This window comes from Vipera berus (genome assembly GCF_964194415.1).
Source record: "Vipera berus genome assembly, chromosome: 2".
NCBI lineage: Eukaryota > Metazoa > Chordata > Lepidosauria > Squamata > Viperidae > Vipera > Vipera berus.
Window position 1 is genome coordinate 101,420,983 of NC_138203.1, and position 22,190 is coordinate 101,443,172.

Below are 22,190 nucleotides of genomic sequence, written 5' to 3' on the forward strand. Positions count from 1 at the left end.
GATTTTGCATGGAGGTACTAAAGAGGAGCACATGTAACACAAAGGGATGAGACTGTTTTGGTCCTTTTGATGAAACCATCAGATCCTACAGACACTTCTGAGACAAAATGGAAACAGTAGATCAGTTGTGGTAGAACAGTTACAGACATTATATAAGGCTAATAAACACATAACAGGTGTAGTGTATGCTGCTAAGCATACACAGGAAATACCAGCACAGCAGGGGGCTGGACAGCTCCAGGCTATAACCGCTTAGGCGGGAAAGCCTGAATAGAGTGAGTCATTGACAGCCCCAGGCATGGTCAGCTCTGGTGGGAAGCCAGGGTTTAAACCTATTGGCCACCTGCACTGGCGGGAAGCCCAGGTACAAATCTATTGGTCACCATTCACCTGGGCAGGTATAAGAAACGCCAGGTAAACCCCTTTGTCCCCAGCTTCATCCCTGATCCAAATAAAGAAGTACTACCCAGCTCAAGTGTCCGTCTCTCTGTGCGACCACGGGACATTGCACTGGTGACAAAGGTGGGATCCTGCACCGGACAACGCTAGCTGCGGATGGAATCCAATCGGCAGCCCCGGATCCAGACGCAGGACGACCGAGACGGTGGAATGACACAACTGGGTCAGTACCCCCTTTTCAATAGCGGCCGCCCCGAGGAGTGGGAAGCGTTCGTGGGGCAGCTCGAATGCTACCTACGAGCGAACGGGGTGAAGGAAGACCGGCAGAGAGCGGCGGTGCTACTCTGCAGCTGCGGCACAGAAACGTACCAGCTGGCAGTCGGTCTCTGCGCTCCCGATGACATCCACTCCGTTGGGTACAACGAGTTGCTGGCGAAGCTGACCGAACATTTCAAGCCCGAGATGTCTGAGATCGCCTGGCGGTATCGGTTCGAGAAGTGGGACCAGCGGCCAGGTGAGTCTCCCAAACAATACATGGCAGCCCTGAGGCAGGCAGCTTGCCTCTGCAACTTTGAAAACTTAGAAATCCGACTGCGGGATCTGATTGTCTGTGGGTTGAGGGACAGGAAGCTGCGCCAGAAAATTTTTGCCAAACAGAAACTGACCCTGAGGGATGTCCAAGAAGAATTCCTAGCCTGGGACGCGGCTGAGGAGTCCGATGCGAGGGAAGGCGGATCCATCCACCAGCTGAGAGGGTACAGCGACGCAGACGAGGCAGAGCTGGAAGTGGACGCCATCAACCGGCCACAGCGACCCTTCAACCCCAACCGAGACAACGTGAGGGAACCGAGACCAGCCACAGCGGACGAGAGAGCCCAGGAGTACAGATGTGGAGCGAACGGCCCCCGGTCTACCCAGCTCCACGGCCACAGCGTGAATCGCCCCCGGTCTACCCAGCATTGTGGTTGCGGGCCCCGGTCTACCCAGAACAGCGACTGCGGACAACCCCGGTCTACCCAGTGCTCCGGCTGCGGCACGAACAGCTCCCGGTCTACCCGTTGCGCGAGCTGCGGAGGACAGCATCCCCGGTCTACGTGCCGATTCAAGTCAGCAAAGTGTCGGTCGTGCGGAAAAACAGGGCACATCGCGGCGGTCTGCAGGAGCAAGCAGCGGGACAGCCTGCACGAGGTGGAAGCCAAGTTCCAGTACGCTACAGATACCGGGAAGCGGTCACCGGGACTGACTGTGAGCCACACGGCGGGACAGCCAGGCGTTTTTCTAACAGGCTCCTGCGGCGTTAACCCCAAAAATAAAACTGAGGGTGAGGCTGCAAGGGGTCCCCCGCATGATGGAGTTGGACTCAGGGTCAGCCGTGTCCATCATCTCCACCAGAACGTTTAACGAAATTTGCAAGCGGAGCGGCCAGCGGGTTCCCTTGAGGCCATCCAGACTGACCCTCTCCGATTTCCAAAATTCACCGATTAAAGTCCGGGGGGAGACGTCGGTGAGGGTTCAGTACAAGGGCTTCGAGGGCAAATTAAGTGTGCTGGTCGTCGAGGGCCAGCGGACTAGCCTTGTGGGGTTAGGGTGGTTCAACGCGCTGGGCATCGGAATCACAGGGATTCACCAGACGCAGAGCCGTTTTTCCCTCGAAGCTGTCTGCAAGGAATTTGCGGACGTGTTCGATGGGCAGTTGGGAAGGTACACGGGTCCCCCAATCTCATTTAGGCTAGACCCCCAGGTGCAACCCATAAGGATGAAGGTGAGGTGAGTTCCGTTCGCGCTAAAGCAGAAGATAGAGCGGGAATTGGATAAGCTGGTAGACCAGGGGGTGTTAACACCAGTCGATGGAGCGGAATGGGAAATTCCCATCGTAACGCCGCTCAAAGCAAATGGGGAAATTCGGATTTGCGCTTATTATAAAGGGACCATTAACCGAGCTTTAAGTGCCCACTCCTATCCGGTCCCTGCGGTCAGCAGTATCCTAGCGTCCCTACAAGGCGGGTCGGTGTTTGCTAAATTGGACCTCGCTCAAGCTTATCAGCAACTGCCGGTAGACCCAGGGGCTGCTAGAGCGCAAACAATCATCACTCACAAGGGAGCGTTCTGGGTAGACCGGCTGCAGTTCGGGGTTAGCGTAGCGCCTGGAATTTTTCAGGAAGTGATGGAAAAGACTCTCAAGGGAATACCAGGGGTTTGTCCCTATTTTGACGACGTCCTAATCGCAGCTAGCTCCACGGACGTACTAGCAGCCCGTTTGAAGGCAGTCCTTGAGAGGTTCAGGGGGGCAGGGTTGAAGCTCAAAAGGGAGAAATGCAAGATTGGGGTTACTGAGACAGAATTCCTGGGGTTCAGAATAGATGCTCAAGGCGTCCACCCATCTGCATCAAAGGTTAGGGCAATCAAAGAAGCCCCTGCTCCCAAAAACAAGCCTGAACTGCAGGCATTCTTGGGGCTCCTCAATTTCTACCACGCATTCCTACCACACAAAGCCACAATTGCAGAACCCCTACACAGGCTGCTTGACAAGCAAGCACCCTGGAACTGGACTGACAAACATGCCAAAGCGTTTCAAACACTAAAGAACATGTTAGCAAGCAATGCCACAGTCACCCATTTCAGGGAGGACCAGCCAATCTATCTTGCGTGCGATGCATCCCCTTATGGGATTGGAGCAGTGCTCAGCCATCTAAGGGAAGATGGAACACAGGCTCCCATCGCCTATTATTCCAGGACCCTGTCAGCTGCAGAGCGGAATTACGCCCAGATAGACAAAGAGGCACTGGCAGTGGTTGCTGGAGTAAAGAAATTTCATGATTACCTTTATGGTAGGGAATTCTTAATCTTCACAGACCATAAACCACTATTAGGATTATTCACAACAGAGAAGCAAACTCCACAGATTTTGTCACCTAGAATGTTAAGGTGGTCAATATTTCTCTCTGCATATTCTTGCAAACTGATACACAGGCCAGGGAAGGAGATGGGGCACGCTGATGGCCTCAGCAGACTTCCCCTGATGGACAGTGAGCCGGATCCAGCACCAGCTGCTCAAATACTGGCAATTCAGGAACTGCCAGAATGCCCCCTCAACGCAAGGGACATAGCCACAGAGACCCCAAAGGACAAGGTTCTGAGCAGGGTACAATCGTGGGTGAGCAGTGGGTGGCAAGACAAATCGCCAGGGCAAGAGTTCACTGCTTACTTTTCCAGAAGGCATGAATTGTCCACACACAAAGGATGCCTCTTGTGGGGAAATAGAGTCATAATTCCCACAAGGCTCAGGGAAAAAGTTCTCCAATCATTACACGAAGGACATCCAGGGATAGTAAGAATGAAGGCCCTGGCAAGGAGCTACCTGTGGTGGCCAGGGCTGGACAAGGAGATAGAAGCACGGGTAGCGGGGTGTTACACATGCCAGAGGACACGGCCAGAACAACCACATGCACCAGTCCACAAGTGGGAGGAAACACACTCACCCTGGTCCAGGGTGTATATAGACTATGCTGGCCCCTTCCAAGGTCACACATTTCTGGTAGCTGTAGACAGTCATTCCAAATGGCTAGAGGTGGTGCCTGTAAGCAACATGACCTCAGCAGGAACCATTCAAGCATTGAGGGGGATGTTTGCCACACATGGGTTGCCTGATGTAATCGTGTCAGATAATGGAACACAATTTACTTCCTCGGATTTCCAGGTGTTCCTGAGGACCTTGGGGATTAGACACGCCACCTTGGCTCCCTTCCACCCTGCCAGTAACGGATTGGCAGAACGATTCGTGAGGACAACAAAAGATGCTCTCAAGCGCATAGTGCAGGGAAATTGGAAGCAAAGACTAGCCACATTCCTCCTTCACCAACATGCAACACCTTGCACTGCCACAGGCAAAAGTCCAGCGGAACTCAGATGGGGGAGACGCCTCATAACAACATTAGACAGCCTCCACCCAGACAGGGTAGCTGCAGACACCGGGACCCCCAACATCAAAACACGTTTCAACTCAGGAGACCTCATCTGGGCTAGGAACTACAGCACGGGTCATCCATGGGTGCCAGGGGAAATATTAGAACAAACAGGACCCCTGTCCTACAGAGTAAGGGTGGAGGGGGGACTCCTTTGGAAGAGGCACCTGGACCAGCTGAGGAAAAGGGCTCCTGAAAGGGTGGCAGAGGACACACTGGGGGCTGAGGAGGAAGAGCCAACACAAGAGTCAACACAAACACATTCACCTAGGAGGGTGGCTGGAGAGGCCCAGTGGCAACCTCTGCCCAGGCAGGAGACTGACAGAGAAACCAGGCAGTCACCAGAACTCAGCAAATCACACACACAGACACACAACAACCTTCCACAACAGGAGCAACAAGAAGGAGAACATAGTCATATCACCACACCACCTGGAGAACTAGTACCAAGAAGGTCAAGCAGGCCACACAAGGCACCAAGCTACCTCGCAGATTATGTGCGTTCGTAGGGGGGTGGCAGAACAATCAAGTTGTATCAGTTGTAACCATGTGTATGTAAATATGTACAGTGTAAATAAGTGTATATAGTACGGAGATGGTTTGACAGAGGAAAGTCCTCACTATGGGGGAAGGGGTGTAGTGTATGCTGCTAAGCATACACAGGAAATACCAGCACAGCAGGGGGCTGGACAGCTCCAGGCTATAACCGCTTAGGCGGGAAAGCCTGAATAGAGTGAGTCATTGACAGCCCCAGGCATGGTCAGCTCTGGTGGGAAGCCAGGGTTTAAACCTATTGGCCACCTGCACTGGCGGGAAGCCCAGGTTCAAATCTATTGATCACCATTCACCTGGACAGGTATAAGAAATGCCAGGTAAACCCCTTTGTCCCCAGCTTCATCCCTGATCCAAATAAAGAAGTACTACCCAGCTCAAGTGTCCGTCTCTCTGTGCGACCACGCGACATTGCAACAGGCATAATAAGGATCTAAATATGAAATTGGGCCAAGCACAACACCGTAGGATTACTGAAACACATGGAAGTGTGTGGGGGGAGTGGGGGAGTATCAAAGAGAAACAAGAACCTATGATATTGTGGTGATAAGCAACAGAAACTGCTAACTGTTAATAAGCCAACAGCCTCTTCCCTTTTCAAGAATCACTAGAACAGGGGTGTCAAACTGCTGGCCGTGGGCCGGATGCGTCACACGGAAGCCGCACTCACCCCAGCTCTGGCAAGGGGGAAAAAGTCACGATATGTTGTGACACATCACATGACGCAGCAAGTTTGACACCCCTGCATTAGAAGATTGGATTCAAGTCATCCATCTCAAGCACAAACCATGCATCAACCTTCTCAAATTGTATCTTCCTGAGGTGGTTACAACTCCCCATAATTCCTAGCCAGCATGGCTAAAGTTGGAGTTTCTGCAAATGGTAATGCTGTGTTTAGAGAGTCTAAGAATGAGGAAGACTGATGAGTCTGCTGCTAAGATTGATTATTACTGCCATTCTTCCATGCATTTAACCAACAAAATAATTAGATTGCTATGTCAAGCCTATGCTTTCTATTATTCTTTGGAAAAAATGAGTGAATAAAATGTTGACAATAAATTTGACAATAAAAAACTCCTGTGCAACGTCTTGTTTTCCAGCTCTGTAGTGCTCCCAATTTAATCAATTGCAACCTACTCATCAGATCCTGTTCCCCATAGGTACATATGTTTTAGACTCTTCAGTCTTTAATGTATGCAACAATTTCCACAACAAAGAGTGCAGCCTTTACTAGTAATATGCTGATCAATTAAGAGGATTAAATTCTCCACTGATTAAGAAGCCCAAAAGACATTTGGTCATCTAATAATTATTACATATGTAGTTCTGTGCAAAATTGCCTTTTTTTAAAAAAAATTGTAAAACGTTTCCACTAAATATCATTAAAGAGCCTCATGTGGCTCCCACTAATACATACAGTAAATGGAATCTGAATGAACAAAAAAGTTTGTTATTTATGCCATTTATTTCAAAAATAAACCAAAAATAAACTTTGCCATCCAACAATGGCAAAGATACAGAAAATCCCCCAAAAGACTGTCGATCAGAAGGTCGGCAGTTTGGCGGGTCGAATCCCGAGTGCCGTGTAACAGAGTGAGCGCCTGTTACTCATCCCAGCTTCTGCCAACCTAGCAGTTCGAAAGCACGTAAAAATGCAAGTAGAAAAATAGGGACCACTCCGGTGGGAAGGTAACAGCGTTCCGTGCGCCTTTGGCGTCTAGTCATACCGGCCACATGACCACGGAGACGTCCTCGGACAAGCGCTGGCTCTTTGGCTTTGAAATGGAGATGAGCACCGGCCCCTAGAGTTGGAAACGACTAGCACGCATGTGCGGGGGAACCTTTACCTTACAACACCTATATTTTGATTTGTTTATATGTTTGAAAGTTGCAGTGAAATGGCCAGCTGGTCACTGTGATTATAAAACCCCCTACATATATTCACTTGTTCAAAGGTGAATTTTCCTTTGAATAAGAAAAAAATTCTTTCCATTTTCCATTCTATTTTTAAAATGTGTATTTTAATGTTTCTCAACCTCAGCAACTTTAAGATGCATGGACTTCAACTCCCAGAGTTGAATGCTGGTTGGAAAACTCTGGGAGTTGAAATCCAGAGCAGCTTAACATTGCTAAGGTTAAGAAACACTGATCTAACTTTTATTCTTTTTTAAAAAATGTAGAGCACTCAACTCAGGAGCCATTGGATTTGGAATAACACCTACCACTTTTACAATTCTGGAGAGTTTCCAATATTAACAGACTAACAGAGTTGGAAGGGACCTTGGAGGTCTTCTAGTCCAACCCCCTGCTCAGGCAGGAAACCCTATACCACTTCAGACAAAGGGTTGTCCTGTCTCTGAAATGGTATAGGGTTTCCTGCCTGAGCAGGGGGTTGGACTAGAAGACCTTCAAGGTCCCTTCCAACTCTGTTGTTCTGTTATTATTTTATTATCATACATTAAGATTTCCTGATCTTCAAAAGAATGTTCCAACTTTGGAGGCTGACACTGAAATAGCAGTCAATCCAAGCCCACATGACTAGATTTCCTCTTGCAAAGTCACAAGCAGCAGAAGGAAAAGTGGTTTTTCTTCGGCTAACTTTTCATAACAGAGAACTGGAGAGCCTTGGATGAGGCACCAAGAATTTCTAATGTAGATATTCCTAGAGTCCCTGATGAAGAGCTTAAATTTGAAACATTGTGTACTTACATTAACTGGATATACTCAAAGGGGCCCTACTGCATTTGGAATGCATTTCTGTCATCAAGATTTTTGCTATTGGCTTGGTGGCTCAGTATAGTTGGGGAATAAGTTCTCGCTGAGCACTAACAACAAGAAAAACATATTTCAAAGTGGAAACTGGGAGGAATACAGTTTCCTAAAACACATTTAGAATGTGTGATAGTAATTTGAGAAATAATTTTTTTACCATCCTTCCTATTAAAAACGGGAAGATTTAGTAGTGGCTGGTTTCTAGTATTACTGGACAAACTGCATTGTGCAATTGGTTATTTCCACATAGTCTCTCTAATGTGCACTTGTGTATATAGCTCAGTCTAATTTCACATGGTCTCTTCCTGCTGAGTCATTGGTTGGTACTGATTCACTGAAACCCTTAACAGAAATGCACTGTATTGAGTGTAGAACAAAGGGAGGCCCAGGCAAACCAAACCTGGTTATGCAATTCTGTCTTTCCTTTAACAACTATAAGGGGGGGGGACCATAAATGATTGCATAATATGGGTTAGGGTTATACAAGATAGACAGTGCGATCCCTGTCTCTCAGCCCAACATATCTCACACAGTTGTTCCAGAGAAAAATGGGAGCAAGCACAAACTGCTTTGAGATTCTGAACAAAAGGCAGATTGTAACTCTAATGTAATCCCAATGAATAAATAAAGGTCACTTGACATTTTCTCTGCCATTTTGAGAATGAGGATAGGTAACCCTGTGATTTAAAACAAAACAAAGTTAATCCCAAGAGCTTTTAAGTAGAAGGAAATGAAGTTTCTTTTTGGAGTGAAGGGAAAGTACTTTAACTTGTGTGTGGCGTCTCTCCTGTTGCGCACCGTACTGTTTATTGTGCATGCCTTCATCTGTGCTGTTCATGTACAGAAACCTCCAAAAGAAAGCTATATCCAATTTAAAAACCTTTGAATAATTGGGGAAATTGGAATATGTAATAGCCAGGAATAAAATCGATGAGGTCGTCGGCAAAGACTGTCCCAATAAAGTTGAAAAAAAAATAAGACTGTTTCCTGCCTTCGGATAAGATCAAAGTTAGTACAGTATACAAAAGAAGGATTGTGCTGTGTTTGCCCGATCCAGGCGGTTACTTGACTCAACTTTTTGCGCGCCTAAACCAGGGTTGCCTAAACTGTATCTTCGCTAAGCATCTGTCCGCTGCGGAATCCCCTACATTCGGCGTCACCTTTTGATCAGTTTTCCCCACCGACAGCAGGTGATTGTGCTCCTTCTCTGCAGTTCAGTATCTGGCTATAGGAAGGGGAGACCCCCTAAGCAACCATTTCTGGTTAGAAGGTGGCTGTGCGCTTATCCTTTCACCCATCCACTCAAGCCACTGACAGCCGCAAGCAAAAACCTTGAACCCAGCAGCATGCTTAACCAGGGGTAGGCAACCTTGGCTCTTTTATGACTCGTGGACTTCAACTCCCAGAATTCCCGAGCCAGCATGGCTGGCTCGGGAATTCTGGGAGTTGAAGTCCACGAGTCATAAAAGAGCCAAGGTTGCCTACCCCCGATGTAAACCAAGCCGAGCCAGAGGCCAGCAGCAAGAGGGCAAACGCCCACCTTCCGAGACGGAATTTGTTCCTCTCTTTCGCCTCCGCGGGAGATTGACGGGTATCGCAGCCAATCCGAGAGGCTGGGGAAAAAAAAAGTTCTGCCCGTCTCGAGGTAGCGTAAGACGAGTCAGGGCCGAGGGCAAGAGAGTTAACCCTTTCGACCCCGATGAGGGAAGAGGCGGGATGCGGCTGCCTCGCCCGCCTTTTGCTTTCTGCCCAGTTCCCTGCCGTCCTCCCCGCCGCGCCGCCGCCGCCGCCGTCGCCATGGCCCAACTTCGAGCCTCTTCCTCCTCGGCCGCCACCTTTGACTATCTGGTGCTGGGGGGCGGCTCGGGTGGGTTGGCCAGTGCCCGGCGCGCCGCGGAACTGGGAGCCCGGACTGCTGTGGTTGAAAAAGGGCGACTTGGAGGCACTTGCGTGAGTCGAAAACGGGGTGTGAGCGGGGGAAGAGGAAAGGGGGGGGGCTGCCTGCAAATATACCCTTGGGCAGGGGTCGGCAACCTCGGCTCTTTTATGACTCGTGGACTTCAACTCCCAGAATTCCTGAGCCAGCATAGCTGGCTCAGGAATTCTGGGAGTTGAAGTCCACGAGTCATAAAAGAGCCGAGGTTGCCGACCCCTGCCCTTGGGAGACTCGCCTGCATACCTGGGTGCGTGGGCTTATGCCAGGGTTTGTTGTTACTGTGTGGTGGGGTGGGGTGGGGTGGGAGCACAAAGGGAGGCTCAGCTAATCTCAACGTACACATAGTTGTACTTTGACAATAAAGTAGGGGTCTTCAAACTTGGCCCTTTTATGACTTGTGGACTTCAACTCCCAGAATTCCTCAGCCAGGCAGGCTGGCTGAGGAATTCTGGGAGTTGAAGTCCACAAGTCATAAAAGGGCCAAGTTTGAAGACCCCTGCAATAAAGGTTCGTTTCATTTCAGGGAGTTCCTCGAGAGCCCGAGGGCGGAGAAGTTTGAATGTTCTTCATCCATGGGGCGGGCAGGACAGAAACGAGTTAAAAGTTTAAACGAGGTTTTAATTTGGTTTTCGTGAGCCTTGGTGGAGCAGTGGGCTAATGCCTCCTTAAGTAAGACCAGCTGCCTGCAGTTAGTGCAGGTTGGCATCCCACCAGGCTCAAGGTTGACTCAGCCTTCCATCCTTCTGAGGTAGGTAAAATGAGGACCCAGATTGTTGGGGGAAATTAAGCTGACTTGGTAATAATGCCACTTGGGGGTGTGTGTGTGTAAGCCCTAATAAGCAGGCATATACATAGAATGAAGGCTACTGCTAAGCTTGTAAGCCGCCCTGAGTCTTCGGAGAAGGGCGGGATATAAATGGGATTAAAAAAAAATAAAAAAAATAAAACTGTTTTCTTTGCCACTCGAAAATAAGGCTGCGATTCAGGTGGCTGTGGGAAACCCAGCAGCCTTCGTTTCAGCCTGTTGTGTGAATACAGCTGTTGGGTTTTTGTTCCTTATGCCCGGGGGTTTAGGATTGTGTTGCTGCAGCTCCGTGCCTTACCACATACCAACTCATCTTGCATCCAATATCTTTTTTCTTTTTTTCTATCCCTCAAGGCAAGAGAAATATGACTCAGTAGAACCATCACTTATGTGCCAATTCACTTTTCACCGAAATTTCAGGAAGTGCTTTGCTCTTTTACGTTTCCCCCCCCCCCTACATGTCTTTCTTGTCTTTACCCTTCTATATCTCAAGCAGGAAGCACAGGATATTTTTAATTATAATTTCTTATTTATCTCTTCTGTGTCTATGAGATGCCTTTAGAGGAACATAACATTATCCATGGGTCCTTTTCTGATTGTAACAAGCTATTCTGTATTGTAGTGTTTATAGAATGTTTCCAAGTGTTAATCTTTATTTCTTCCTAGTTGGGGATTATAGCTGCCTCTATATGACATAATTAGTTGCTAGTCCCCCATCATGCTATACAGAAAGAATAGATTGTGCCTGAAGAAATTAATTTTAAAAACTTAAAAGGCCAAACACTAAACATGTGCTTATTGGCACTGAAGTTATAGTTTGTTGAAGAAAAATGTCAAATTAGTTGTGGAAAGAATGGTTGGCAATATTAAAATTGATGATTTGGTAATGATGCAAGGATGCAAAATATGAGTGAATAAAATTCCAGAGAAAGGGACTAAATAAGGAATAAAGTTTAGAATGTATATTCAAAGATCTTACCTCTAAACTGTTTTCTGTCATTAAATAGAGCAGCCTTCCAAAGTTTAATAACCCTTCAAAAGTTGTGAGACTGTAGTTTCTGTAGCTCCCATCCTTTCTGTTTGCTGGGAATCCTGGAAGATGTTGAAATTACATAATTCTAGGAAAGGAGGAAGAGAGAAGGTTGATCAGCAGCAAGGTGGTGTGCTGTTGGAAGACCTTAAAGAGCAGATTGGGGAGAAGAGCTATGTAGTTGTTAACGGTCAGTGCCAATTTGCAGGCACTTACCTTAAGGAGGATTGCAACATCTGGAGAAGTCCAATGTTGAAAAGATTTTACTAGAATGAAATGTCCATGGAAGACATATTCTGAATGCCCTCATTTAGGCATTCAGTGGAATCTGTGAACATGTCAGCTGAATGTGTTGACTGGGTTATGAAATTGCTTGCTTTAAGAACTAGCAAAAATTCTTTTCAAGAAGAAACCAAGGGGCAGGCAAATCATTCAAGTAGTCTTTGTTTTCAAAGTGCCAGATAAAAGGCGCTTTTTCATGCAAACTTTAATCAGATATAAAGTTTTCCTAGGTACTTAGAAAGGCAGAGTACTCATGCAGCCCCTCTCTAGATACTGACCAGCCCAATATCTACCTAAATAAATAATGAAATGTTCTTCAAATTTGTTATAATAAATTAAGAACTAATCTCAGACTAATGAGATTCAAGTGGTTTATTATTATGATTATCCGTATTCCCAGTGGCATTCTCAGGTTCACCCAATCCATGGAGCTTATTGCAATGAAAATAAAATGTTCCCTCATTCCTTAGATATTGGGCATCTGAGGCAGGTTTCAGTGTACAGCACTTTAATGCAATCGCCTCTTGAAAAATATCTTAAGTAAACTATATTATTGATAAGACATTTTGCTGATATTAAGAAAATAAAATTAATCATAAATTAATAAATTAAGGTTTTAGTAGTCGTACATACTTTCTGAATAACATACTTGCTTATATTAAAAGTGCTGATACATGAAATTTGCAGTAAATGTTTTTTTTTTCCTTAGGTGAATGTTGGATGTGTACCTAAAAAGGTAAAGGAATTTATGTGTGCTATGAATTTGCTAATATTTCAAAAAATACATTGAACTTCTTTGCTGATTTTTTGAAAATGCTTGAAGAACCAGCTGTTTCAGAAAACTGCCCTGAATTGATTTGATTTGTTGTTTTATTTTCTCCCTTGTATTGTAGGCCTTTTTAAAAACTGGGCAGTGACTCAGAATTGTTTTGATTATGGTGCCATAGAAGGGTGTTTAATTAAAAACAAATAATAAAAACATGAAAGTAGACACTCGCCCTCAAAATCTGCTAAAATATGCTTTTACATTATTGATGGGTATGTCCATCCTTTATTTGGAATGCAAAACTACTTTAGCAGATGTTGGGCATGTTGTTTGGGAAGCAAGATAATTGTAGTGCAAGACATCTGAAGAACAGTGTTGTTCTTTTACTCTGCTTTACCAAAATACATAACAAAAATACCAAGTCACAAAAAGTACCTCCTAATTTTTTCTCTCTCAAGGTTCAAGGAAGACATGGATGTGCTTCTTGTCATGAAAGATAATTTCTGCTGCCTTTTACAGCTGTTTTCATAGCCTTTTAAATTTAGTCCTGGTTTGAGGAGAAGATGTGTGGAACAGCATTAAAGTTGAAAAGAAAACATAATTCATTAAATCTCCATTTTCATATGGAAGTCTATCGTGTCTAACATAATCCAAGTTGCATGCAGTAATTGTACTGAAATGACAAAAATAATAAGATTTAAAGAAACTTTAAAACTGGTACCAGTTGAAAAAACTGATCTGTTTCCTCCATCCCCTAGTTGACCTTTGCAGTTCTGGAACAGCTGCAGCAAAGTTGATAAATGGGGATTATCTATTCTGCCCTTTTGGAACTCCCATTAGCTTCTGTCCTGTGCTGGATGATGCCTTTCCTCCTGTTGACTGTTAATTAAACATACCATTTTTAAATAGTAAAAAAATGTCCCCAAACTGTATGAGCAGTCTTACAGACCAGAAGTGGGAAAGGTTAAAGTTGGTATAGTTTGCCTCCCAGAGTTGTGGGTGCTCCATCACTGGAGGTTTTCAAAGATAGAGGACAACCACTTGATTGAAATGATATAAAGTCTTCTGCCTTGAGCAGAGGTCTAGTCAAGAGACCTTTAAGGTGCCTTCCAGCCATATAAATTTTTGTTCTATGTTCTATGGTTAAGATGATTTACATGGGTCAAAATAGATGATATTCTGATAATGATGGTATTTGCTGTGTTTTTGAAAGAAGTTGATAACTTTCAAGTTCCTTTTATCAGGCTTAACTTAAAAGAAGATATCCCATATTTCCTCCTCCTCTTCCTCCAATATGGGAACTGATAAATTGGTTGACCAGGCCCATATATGTTCAACTAGGCACAACTGAACATGGTGCATTTAGCCACACATGATTTGGCCTGCTGGGTATTGAAAAATATAAGTGTTTTGCCAAGTGCCAATGATTACAAAATGAGCTTGTTTCTTCTTCATAGGCCATAATATGTAGTGTAGCTACTAGATTACATATAATCATGGCAGTGATGAATTATGAATCCTGATCTGTCCAGTCCAATGTCTTAGAGTAGGAATGTCAAGTTTTGTACTTCTCTCTTGCTGCGGGGTCCCTTTGATGAGATGGGTAATATAATGAATAAATGAATGACAAATATGAACAAATGAATAAAATTATTGATTTATGTTGTATACAAGAATAAGTGAATTTGCTCATTCATTTTTATATTAATTATATTAAACTCTGGATGTTGTCTTTCATAACAGGTGATGTGGAATACTGCTGTTCATTATGAATTCATCCATGATCATATGGATTATGGTTTTAAAATAGCTGATGTGAAGTTTAATTGGAAGTAAGTTGAGCTAAATTCTGGAATATCTCTTAAGTAAAATAAATGGATAGAATTGTTTCTAATTTGAAACTTACACATATCCAGATTTTTATCTGTGGGATTGTATGGGATTCCAACACTCTGTCAGATCTGAAGAATCTCTGTTATAGACCAAAACTGCCTAGCATTCATAATTTAAAGCTACACAGTTTAATATGTTGTTGTTGTTAGCTGCGAAGTCGTGTCCGACCCATCGCGACCCTATGGACAACATTCCTCCAGGCCTTCCTGTCCTCTACCATCTTCTGGAGTCCATTTAAGCTCACGCCTACTGCTTCAGTGACTCCATCCAGCCACCTCATTCTCTGTCGTCCCCTTCTTCTATTGCCCTCGATCTTTCCCAGCATTAGGCTCTTCTCATTAGTCCTTCCTTCTCATTAGGTGGCCAAAGTACTTGAGTTTTAGCTTCAGGATCTGGCCTTCTAAAGAGCAGTCAGGATTGATCTCCTCTAGGACTGACCGGTTTGATCACCTTGCGGTCCAAGGGACTCGCAGGAGTCTTCTCCAGCACCACAGTTCAAAGGCCTCAATTCTTTGGCGCTCAGCCTTTCTTATGGTCCAACTTTCACTGCCATACGTTGCAACTGGGAAGACCATAGCCTTGACTATACGCACTTTTGTTGACAGGGTGATGTCTCTGCTTTTTAGTGTGCTGTCTAGATTTGCCATGGCTTTCCTCCCCAGGAGCAAGCGTCTTTTAATTTCTTGGCTACAGTCCCCATCTACAGTGATCTTGGAGCCCAGGAAAATAAAATCTGTCACTACCTCCATTTCTTCCCCATCTATTTGCCAGGAATTGAGAGGGCCAGATGCCATGATCTTGGTTTTCTTAATGTTAAGTTTCAACCCAACTTTTGCACTCTCCTTCTTCACCTGCAACAAGAGGCTCTTTAGTTCTTCTTCACTTTCTGCCATTAGAGTGGTATCATCTGCGTATCTTAGGTTGTTGATATTTCTTCCGGCAATCTTAATTCCAACTTTTGATTCATCTAGCCCTGCCTTTCTCATGATGTGCTCTGCATATAAGTTAAATAGGCAGGGCGACAGTATACAGCCTTGCCGGACTCCTTTCCCAATTTTGAACCAATCAGTGGTTCCGTGTCCAGTTCTCACTGTTGCTTCTTGACCCGCATATAGGTTTCTCAAGAGACAAATAAGATGGTCTGGTACTCCCATCTCTTTAAGAACTTGCCACAGTTTGTTATGATCCACACAATCAAAGGCTTTAGCATAGTCAATGAAGCAGAAGTAGATGTTTTTCTGGAACTCCCTAGCTTTCTCCATGATCCAGCGTATGTTGGCAATTTGATCTCTAGTTCCTCTGCCTCTTCGAAATCCTGCCTGCACTTCTGGTAGTTCTCGATCCACATACTGCTGAAGTCTAGCTTGTAGGATTTTAAGCATGACTTTACTAGCATGAGAAATGAGTGCAATGGTGCGATAGTTTGAACATTCTTTGGCACTGCCTTTCTTTGGAATTGGAATGTAAACTGATCTTTTCCAATCCTGTGGCCATTGTTGAGTTTTCCAAATTTGCTGGCAAATTGAGTGTAGCACTTTTACTGCATTGTCTTTTAAGATTTTGAATAGCTCAGCTGGAATACTGTCACTTCCACTAGCTTTGTTGTTGCTCAGCTTTTCTAAGGCCCACTTCACTTCACATTCTAGGATGTCTGGCTCGAGGTCAGTGACCACTTCATTGTGATTATCAGGGACGTTAAGCTCATTCTTGTATAGTTCTTCTGTGTAATTTTGCCACCTCTTCTTAATCTCTTCTGCCTCTGTTAGGTCCCTGCCATTTTGGTCCTTTATCATGCCCATTTTTGCATTAAACGTTCCCTTCATTTCTCCAATTTTCTTGAAAAGATCTCTGGTCCTCCCTATTCTATTATTTTCTTCTATTTCTTTGCACTGTTCATTTAAGAAGGCATTCTTATCTCTTCTAGCTATTCTCTGGAATTCTGCATTCAATTGGGTGTATCTTTCTTTTTCTCCCTTGCCTTTCGCTTCCCTCCTTTCCTCAGCTATTTGCAAAGCTTCCTCAGACAGCCATTTTGCTTTCTTGCATTTCTTTTTCTTTGGGATGGTTTTGGTTGCTACCTGTTGTACAATGTCGCGAACCTCTGTCCATAGTTCTTCAGGCACTCTGTCTATCAGATCTAATTCCTTAAATCTATTTGTCACCTCTACTGTATATTCAACAGGGATATGATTTAATTCATACCTGAGTGGCCTAGTGCTTTTCCCTACTTTCTTCAGTTTAAGCCTAAACTTTGCAAGGAGAAGCTCATGGTCTGAGCCACAGTCAGCTCCTGGTCTTGTTTTTACTGACTGTATAGAGCTTCTCCATCTTTGGCTGCAGAGCATATAGTCAATCTGATTTCTGTGTTGACCATCTGGTGATGTCCATGTGTAGAGCCGTCTCTTGGGTTGTTGGAAAAGAGTGTTTGCTATGACCATCGTATTCTCTTGACAGAATTCTATCAGCCTGTGCCCTGCTTCATTTTGCACTCCAAGGCCAAACTTGCCTGTTATTCCAGTTATCTTTTGGCTTCCTACTTTAGCATTCCAATCCCCCATGATGATAAGAACATCATTTTTTGGTGTTAGTTCTATAAGGTGCTGTAGTGCTTCATAGAACTGATCAATTTCATCCTCTTCAGCACTGGTGGTTGGGGCATAGACCTGGACTACTGTGATATTGAATGGTTTGCCTTGGATTCGAACTGAGATCATTCTGTCATTTTGAGGATTGTATCCCAGTATTGCTTTTCCTACTCTTTTATTGACTATGAAGGCTACTCCATTTCTTCTGAAGGATTCTTGCCCACAGTAGTATACCTGATGGTCATCTGAATTAAATTCACCCATTCCTGTCCATTTTAGTTCGCTGATACCTAAGATGTCGATGTTCAGTCTTGTCATCTCTTGTTTGACCACGTCCAGTTTTCCTTGATTCATGGATCTTACATTCCAGGTTCCTATGGAGAAAAAATCTTTACAGCATCGGACTTTCCTTTCACCACCAGACATATCCACAGCTGAGCGTCCTTTCGGCTTTGGCCCAGTCGCTTCATTCTTTCTGGCGCTACTAGTACTAGCCCTCTGCTCTTCCCCAGTAGCATATTGGACGCCTTCCGACCTGAGGGGCTCATCTTCCAGCGTCATATCGTTTTGCCTTTTGGTACTGTCCATAGGGTTTTCATGGCAAAGATACTGGAGTGGTTTGCCATTTCCTTCTCCAGTGGATCACGTTTTGTCAGAACTCTCTGCTATGACCTGTCCGTCTTGGGTGGCCCTGCACGGCATAGCTCATAGCTTCATTGAATTACGCAAGCCCCTTCGCCACGACAAGGCAGTAATCCATGAAGGGGACAGTTTAATATAGTGACTGTTTTTATTCTAAATAATCTTACTGATTTTTGAGTTATCTGTGAGCATTATTCTTAAATTCTTATAAGAAATCATGATTGGACTGGGACTCGTGAAAATTCAAAACAGTACATGCTCAGAATTTAATTCTGAGCCTACTAATAGTTCATATATTAGGGTTTGCTCTGACAGTAGCATCCCCTGTGATATGCAATGGGATACACCATTTGTATTGTTTAAAATGCTGTTTTAGGTATAACAAACATGTTATTTTGTTTGATGTACAGTGTTACAGGATGGTATAAACATCTTTTCTGCAAGGAAAACCTTTTAAAATTGTGAAACAGGACTATAATTTTCTGAATATCTATGTTTATTGCTCAGGAAAAAGGCAGTGTTGTGTTTTAATTTGTAGAGAGACAGATATTTGAGATGTAAATTTAGAAAGCGCATGTGGAATAACAATTTGAATAAGGCTTGGGAAACCCAACTTTATGCTTAGCTGTGGAAATCCATTGGGTACTTGGGTTGGGCTGCCTCTCCACCCAGCCTGCCCAAAAGGTTTGTTTTTGTGGGGATACGTTGAAAGAGGGGCATTATGTGCTTCTTGGGGAAAAGTAGGATATAATACTAATAAAACTCTTTTTACTGTAGAATAATTAAAGAAAAGCGTGATGCTTATGTGAAGAAACTGAATGAGATCTATCAAAATAATTTGAATAAGGTTTGTAAATGGCCTTATTTTTCAATTTCAGCAAATTTTAAATTTCTTCTTTCTGCTATGAACCCTGTGAATTTCACAAGCTGAAAACAGAAAGCTCTGTTTTGGTTAATTTTTTAAATTTGCATCCAGGTGTATAGAATTTTTTTAAAAAAAGATTCAGAGCAAATCATTTGTGTAAAACTTGCTTTTTTGCTTAAGTGACAGATGAGCAAGTCTTCCTCTACACAAATTTCAGTTTCCTGTTGTTGGGAAAGACATGAAAACTGTAGTGTAAATTTAACGTAAGTACAATACAGTTAAAAAATAAAGCACAAGTCTTACCCCTCTCTTTTGAGAAAAAGAATCTTCTCCAGATCACTGATAGGGTATGTCTTAATTCATTGCAGTTAGTCTGCATTTCAAATCTTATAATTTTCATGGTCTTGATATAATTTTCATGTGACTTGTATAGTTTGTTTCTGAAAGGTGTAAGGATCACACAATAGATTAGTTCTTGTCAAGAAAATATGGGAGAATAAATCTAAAGTAAAATAATGCATCTTAGTCCACTCTTCCATTTTTGAAATTTATCTACAAATTTATTTTGAATCATCCAAAAAGCTCCATTATTTCAATATGTCATACATTGGCCCACATTACACTATATTATGCCTTTCTCTAACATATAAATTGATTTAATTTTTGAATCAAAAATTGGTTTTGCTAGGACCACGTGGAAACCATTCGTGGGCATGCATCATTCACAGCTGACCCTGAACCTACAATTGAAGTTGATGGCAAAAAATATACAGCACCTCACATACTGATTGCTACTGGTGGACGGCCAGTAATTCCCAGTGACAGTGAAATACCAGGTATGAGTTCTGTGATGCTCTTTGCCCAGTTTATAAGAAAGAACGTGCAGCTGAGCTGACATTAAAATATTTTCCTTAGCATTGTCAAAGATTCAGTAGTGCATAGTTACCTTGTAATAGTTCATTCATACTTTGTTTAAGAGTATACTTTAAAAAATAATTAAATAACCTTTCCGATAAAGTCAATGTTTGTGCAAGTTACATCTATTTATACATAAAGCTGAAGATTATGAATGTTGAAGATAATGTCTTGTTGCTTTGCAGGAGCCAGTTTGGGAATCTCTAGCGATGGCTTCTTTGAACTTGAAGAGTTGCCCAAGTAAGTTGCAATGAATTCTGAGCATTTTAAATATCCTCCGTTTGCCGCATTGCAGCAAAGATTATTTTGTAAAACAAATAGGGATTCTTGTACTCCAGTCTTTCATTCCCCACTAAAAGATGTAGACAGTAAGCTAGTATAGCTACAAAGCTGCAATAATTGTCCCACATTTCAGAGTTGATGACCGGTCCTGTACGACCTCTTATCAGCCCAGATATGGGACTCATCATGTACCCTCCTAGGTGTTATCTTCTGCAGCGGGAATATTTGTTTCATTTCTAGCCCACTACTGAAATAGGATGAGGGCAGGAAAGTGTTGTTTGCTCTGGGGAAATTAGAGGAAAACGTGGGGAAAAATAGAGGGAAGGGACACTGTGCACACTAACTTGAAAACCAACAACAAGAAAAACCAATTCTCCCATTGAAGGATTACCCTATTGCTAAGCATCTGGGCCTCCGTGCGGATATTGGACATCAGTGCAGCTAGTTTGCTTTTGTTATTCACTTGTGGATATGTCAACTTCATGGTCAATATTCCTATCAACAAACAAAATAAGCTTCTATTGAAGATACTGGCTTCCAATAAAGAAATTGAAGGGGGCTGCAATGCTTTAAAAATATCCTATTTGTTTCCCATTTTTGCCTATTTGGTGACCAGAAAGCTATTTACAGTGGAAAGCAGGAAATGAAGTAAAGCACTGTGGCTTTTCTACCACTATTATTTGGTCATGGTCACAATTAACTTGCAGGTGAATTCATCTATCCTTACAGTCCTTTCATTTTTGTTGCTAATATTTGAGAAACTCATCCTGTATATGCCATTAGCCAGGAGCCCAGCTGTAGAGGGCCGGTTCTTTGGGCCTGAGAAAAAGCAGGCATCATCCGCTAAAAGCCTGGATTTGTAAGTGGGAAGGCATGGCATCCATCCCTCAAAGTGGAAGAGGAGACTAAGCGCTGTTTTCCCAGCCAAGATCCTTTTGTCTTCCTTTAAATGTAAGACATGTGGGCATACCGTGTTTTCCCGAAAATAAGACCTGGTCTTATTTTTTTTCCTCCAAAAGAGGCACCAAGTCTTATTTTTGGCGAGGAGGGGGGTGTCTTTTCCACTCACCTCACAGGGACAGCACCGACAGCCCCGCCCAACCGGCTGACGTCTGCGGCCAAAGGAACAGCTTCATTTTGCAGTTGAGAATGGAGCTCAGCCTGCATTTCGCAGTCAGAGGCCTTTCCGGAAGGCCTGTGTAGCCAAGAACTGAGCTATGGATTGAATTGAACAGAGTGGATTGTCTAAATAAGCCATCTCTTTAGACAATTTCTCCTCTGCTGAGATTGGAGAGGAAGGGATTACAAGAGAATAAGTAGACAGATAATAGGGAATACCCTGGGTTATGTGCTGGCTGTACTGTATTGCTTTTGATGTATTCCTTATTGTGTGCCTGCTTATTATCTTGTAACACTTTCCCTTCAAACAAATGTAAATACAAATCTTCTTTGCTAATTATCCCACCATTGATTTAACCATTACCATTTATCCTTTCTGATTTAATGAAACCTAAGTCAGGACCCTTCTATACAGAATCTAGGTTATAAATTGGATAGAAACAGCTATGGCCCTTTAGGCATTTCTCTTACACCACTGCAACCAAAGGTTTTTTGGGGGAACATCATTCAAACATAAACATTCTTGATAATTGAAATTAAAAGAATTATTGAAAGCAATAAAAGCATTTATTATTGAATTAACTGCTTTCATTAAGCCCACTCAGCATAGTAAGTGGTAAAAGATGATGGGATTTAAATCCAATAACATGGAGACGTTTGGATTTCCTGGTGTGGCTAATACATATTTCAATGAGCAGATTTGTGGAAGAGAACATGCATCTGAGTGATACGACGTATAATCCATTTTCTTAGGCGAAGTGTTATTGTTGGTGCTGGATACATAGCTGTTGAATTAGCTGGTATTCTTTCCACATTAGGCTCCAGGACGTCCTTATTGATACGTTATAATGAGGTAAGGGCCACTCACTTGTTCACCTTCCTAAGTGACAGTTGATAATACTACCAGTTCTTCCTGGAACTAACATCCCCAGGCAGAATACAACCTTACGAAAAGGCAGAACCAGTTTGCTGTATCAATATTTACACCAGGAGTGGATCATTCATACACTGCATTGCACAATCTTTGTTTTTTAGCATATGGAGAGCCTTAACATTTTGCTTTTATTTTTTAAATATTGATAATTTGACAAAAAACTTTTAAACCTCATTATTTTTTCACTTCTTGATTGTAATTAGAATTAAACCTCCTTTTAAAATCAAGCTACACTATTTTCTCTTGGAAACTCAGAAGCACTTGCTAATAACATTCTTGTCCATTTATGGGTATCTGTTTATTTACTGTTTATTCTGACAGACATTTTCAATTTCTCCATCTCTTAATTTTCACATTGTCTTTCCTTTTGATTGAAGTCTATGGCATATTTCTGTCTGTAAGATCTAGTATGGTGTAGTAGCTAGAACACAATATAGATGTAAGGAGAATT

General features: G+C 43.3%; 1 protein-coding gene and 1 long non-coding RNA gene across 2 annotated transcripts in view; one reads left to right on the forward strand and one right to left on the reverse strand.

The window, feature by feature from the left end:
• On the reverse strand, positions 1-19,099 carry LOC308662112. Its single transcript, XR_014025103.1, has 4 exons — positions 18,793-19,099; positions 12,940-13,177; positions 11,406-11,544; positions 1-97 (listed from the first exon to the last, which is right to left on the reverse strand). It is a non-coding gene; the product is annotated as an uncharacterized lncRNA (long non-coding RNA).
• GSR (glutathione-disulfide reductase) overlaps positions 9,389-22,190 on the forward strand; it is a 19,229-nt gene continuing 6,427 nt past the window's right edge. The window contains exons 1-7 of the mRNA XM_081317555.1: positions 9,389-9,635; positions 12,448-12,474; positions 14,248-14,336; positions 18,402-18,471; positions 19,178-19,325; positions 19,590-19,644; positions 21,559-21,658. Coding sequence (XP_081173681.1) covers positions 9,402-9,635; positions 12,448-12,474; positions 14,248-14,336; positions 18,402-18,471; positions 19,178-19,325; positions 19,590-19,644; positions 21,559-21,658 — 723 coding nt within the window. The 5' untranslated portion in view covers positions 9,389-9,401. The remainder of the gene's footprint in view (positions 9,636-12,447; positions 12,475-14,247; positions 14,337-18,401; positions 18,472-19,177; positions 19,326-19,589; positions 19,645-21,558; positions 21,659-22,190) is intronic.